Source organism: Calidris pugnax, unplaced genomic scaffold, assembly GCF_001431845.1.
Source record: "Calidris pugnax isolate Ruff unplaced genomic scaffold, ASM143184v1 scaffold479, whole genome shotgun sequence".
Taxonomy (NCBI): domain Eukaryota; kingdom Metazoa; phylum Chordata; class Aves; order Charadriiformes; family Scolopacidae; genus Calidris; species Calidris pugnax.
Genome location: NW_015091188.1, coordinates 29,348 through 32,275, shown reverse-complemented (window position 1 = coordinate 32,275; position 2,928 = coordinate 29,348). Strand labels below are relative to the sequence as shown.

At 67.7% G+C, this 2,928-nt stretch overlaps 2 protein-coding genes across 2 annotated transcripts in view; both read right to left on the bottom strand.

The window, feature by feature from the left end:
• AGAP2 (ArfGAP with GTPase domain, ankyrin repeat and PH domain 2) overlaps positions 1-1,683 on the bottom strand; it is an 11,041-nt gene extending 9,358 nt beyond the window's left edge. Inside the window, exons 1-5 of the mRNA XM_014959511.1 lie at positions 1,486-1,683; positions 1,314-1,401; positions 585-670; positions 361-502; positions 145-279 (exon numbers count right to left, since the gene is read on the bottom strand). Of these exons, the coding sequence (XP_014814997.1) occupies positions 145-279; positions 361-502; positions 585-670; positions 1,314-1,401; positions 1,486-1,668 (634 nt within the window). The 5' untranslated portion in view covers positions 1,669-1,683. The remainder of the gene's footprint in view (positions 1-144; positions 280-360; positions 503-584; positions 671-1,313; positions 1,402-1,485) is intronic.
• Positions 1,684-2,729: 1,046 nt separating this feature from the next.
• LOC106898325 (poly(U)-specific endoribonuclease-C-like) overlaps positions 2,730-2,928 on the bottom strand; it is a gene marked incomplete at its 5' end in the record, with an annotated part of 8,973 nt that continues 8,774 nt past the window's right edge. Inside the window, one exon of the mRNA XM_014959507.1 lies at positions 2,730-2,863. Coding sequence (XP_014814993.1) covers positions 2,730-2,863 — 134 coding nt within the window. The remainder of the gene's footprint in view (positions 2,864-2,928) is intronic.

Below are 2,928 nucleotides of genomic sequence, written 5' to 3'. Positions count from 1 at the left end.
CCCCCACTGGCCACAGTCCCCGTCCTGCTGGCTCGCCATCCCCCAGCCCACCCCTCTCACTGGCCCCAGCCCCCACCCCGCCACCAGCACCCTCTGTGGCCACCACCGGCCGTGCCAGCAGAGCCCAGCCCCCGCGACACCCACCCTCAGTGAAGACCCGGTCGACGTTGAGGCCGTAGGTGGCACAGGTCTCGTAGTAGAGGCACCTCTTCATGTCCCCGCAGAGCGCCTGGGCCCGGGCGTCCTCGATCACCCGGGGGTTGGAGGAGCTGATCTTGTCTGGGGGGAGCAGGGTGGTGAGGTGGGGGTCCTCCCCTCCCTGTCCCCCACAGAAGGGCTGGTCCCACGTCCCCAGCTCACCCTGGGTGCCCACCAGGGCCAGGGCCACCTCGCTGGTGCCCCGGTAGCCGCTGAGCAGGGCGTGGAGCTGCGTCACCTCCTCGAAGCTGCTCTCGTTCTCCAGGCTGAAGACGAAGATGACGGCGTCTGCCCAGCTGGCAAACTGGGGGGGACGCGGATGGGGGGTCAGGGCTCGGCACTGGCCAGCACGGCCCCCCCGCCTCTGGCCCCCAGCCCCCACATACCTTGGCGTCTGGGGGACCTCCTTCCTCCCGGATGAGCAGGAGGTGGCTCTGGCCGTCGACCATCACCTCGCGCTTGAACTGACCACCTGGAGGCGGGGGGAGAAGAGGGGGGAGCCCTGGGGTTTACCTGGACCCATGACCTTGAACACCCCATGGCCACGCCGAGCACCGTGGTCTTGTCCGCCCCATGGCCTTGACTGTCCCCAAGACTTTGTTCACCCCCGTGGTCATGTCAAGCGCCATGACCTTGTCAATCTCCATGGCTTTGTCCACCCAACGGCCAGGCTCAGCACCATGGCCTGGTCTGTCCCCACAGCCTGGTCTGTCCCCATGGCCTTGCCCAGCACCATGACCTTGTCCAGCCCATGGCCATGCCCAACTCTATGGTCTTGTCCACCTCACAACCATGCCCAACCCTATGGCTTGTTCATCCCCATGACCATGGCCATCCCCATGGCCATGGCCAGCCCTATGGCTTCTCCATCCCATGGCCCAGCTCAGGCCCATGGCCATGGCCATCCCCATGGCCATGGCCAACCCTATGGCTTGTCCGTTCCCATGGCCATGTCCGGTGCCATGGCCATGGCCATCCATCCCATGGGCAAGCTCAGGCCCATGGCCATGCCAAACCCCATGGCCATGTCCAACCCCATGGCCATCCCCATGGTCACGTCCATCCCTGTGGCCATGCCCATCCCCATGGCCATGCCAAGCCCCATGGCCACTCACTCTCGGTGGGCTCCAGGCCCACGTAGGAGCCGGTGAGGAAGCGGTGGACAAGCGCCGACTTCCCGCTCTTGCTGCTGCCCAGGACGCCCTGGGGAGGGGACAGAGGGGGTGTCAGAGTGGCCGAGGACAGGGCCGTGGGGGGACACACATGGGGCAGGGACACGGTACCCACCAGCCGGATCTCGGGGACGGAGCGGCCCAAGGTCCATTCCTGGCTGTTCACCAAGGCCTCTGCGGGGAGGAGAGGGGTGAGATGGTGCCCGGGTACCCCCGGCACCCCCCGGCACCCCCCGGCACCCCATCCCGGGGAGGGGCACGGCCGCCCCCAGCCCTGCGGCAGCGCCGCCGGCAGCATTCTGCGTGGGCGGTCACCAACCAACCGTCACCAAGCAACGGCACCGCACCGAGCCCGGCGGGGGTGGCGGGAGGGATGCGGTGACGTGACGTGACGTGGTGCCACGGGGCGCCGCTGGCCGCCGGCACGAGGACAGGGTGGACACGAGGCCACAGTGGGCACGAGGGTGACGCGTGGCTGGAGGAAGGTGGCGTGGCACGGGGGACACGACGGGCAACCAGGACGCCAAGGGCCTCGGGTGGTGATGGGTGCCAGGACGTGGCGATGGCACGAGGACGCCGAGGGCACCAGGATGCGGCGTGGCAGGAAGAGACGGCACGGCACAAGGACACGATGGATTCTGGGACATGGCGTGGCACACGAGGATGTGGTGGACATGGCGCACGAGAACGTGTCAGGCACGAGGATGCAACATGGCACGAGGACATGGCATGGGCACCAGGACACGATGGGCACCAGGACATGACGTGGCACCAGGACACGGTGTGGCACCAGGATGTGGCATGACACATGATGGACACGAGGATGCGATGGACGTCGTGCAGGAGACCACAGCAGGCACCAGCACGTGTGGGGCACAAGGATGCAGCGTAGCACAAGAACGTGGCGTGGTAGAGGGACACGATGGGCACCAGGACATGGCGTGACATCAGGACACGGTGTGGCACCAGGACACGGCGTGGCACATGATGGGCACGAGGATGTGACGGACATGGCGCACGAGGCCACGGCGGGCACCAGCGCGTGTGGGGCACGAGGACGTGGCGTGGCACAAGCACCCAGCGTGACACAAGCACAGATACATGGCGTGGCACGAGGACACTGCCTGTGCCCCCCAGCACCCCCCGGGCACCACGGGAAGGGGAAACTGAGGCAGGACAGAGGCAGCAGCTCAATGTGTGTGTGTGTCCCCCCTCCTGCCTCAGTTTCCCTCGTGCCACATGCAGGGCCACCCCCCCAGGTGCGTGGCAGGCGAGGGGTTAATGCCGCTACCTGTCACCCCCCCACCGAGCTGCCACCCCCGGGTCCCCCCACAGCACCGGGGGGGGGGTTTGGGGGTGTCAGGGATGGGAGTTGGGGTGGGGGGGTGCGTCGGGGGGACAGACGGACGGACGGATGGCGATGGCGGAGCAGACGGACGGCGGGACAGATGTAGGGACGGGGGGGCCCGATGGAGTCAACGCCGATGGGGAAACTGAGGCACGGGACGCCCTCGCCCCCCCACCCCCATTGCAGCTCCATGGGACCCCCAAGGCCTGG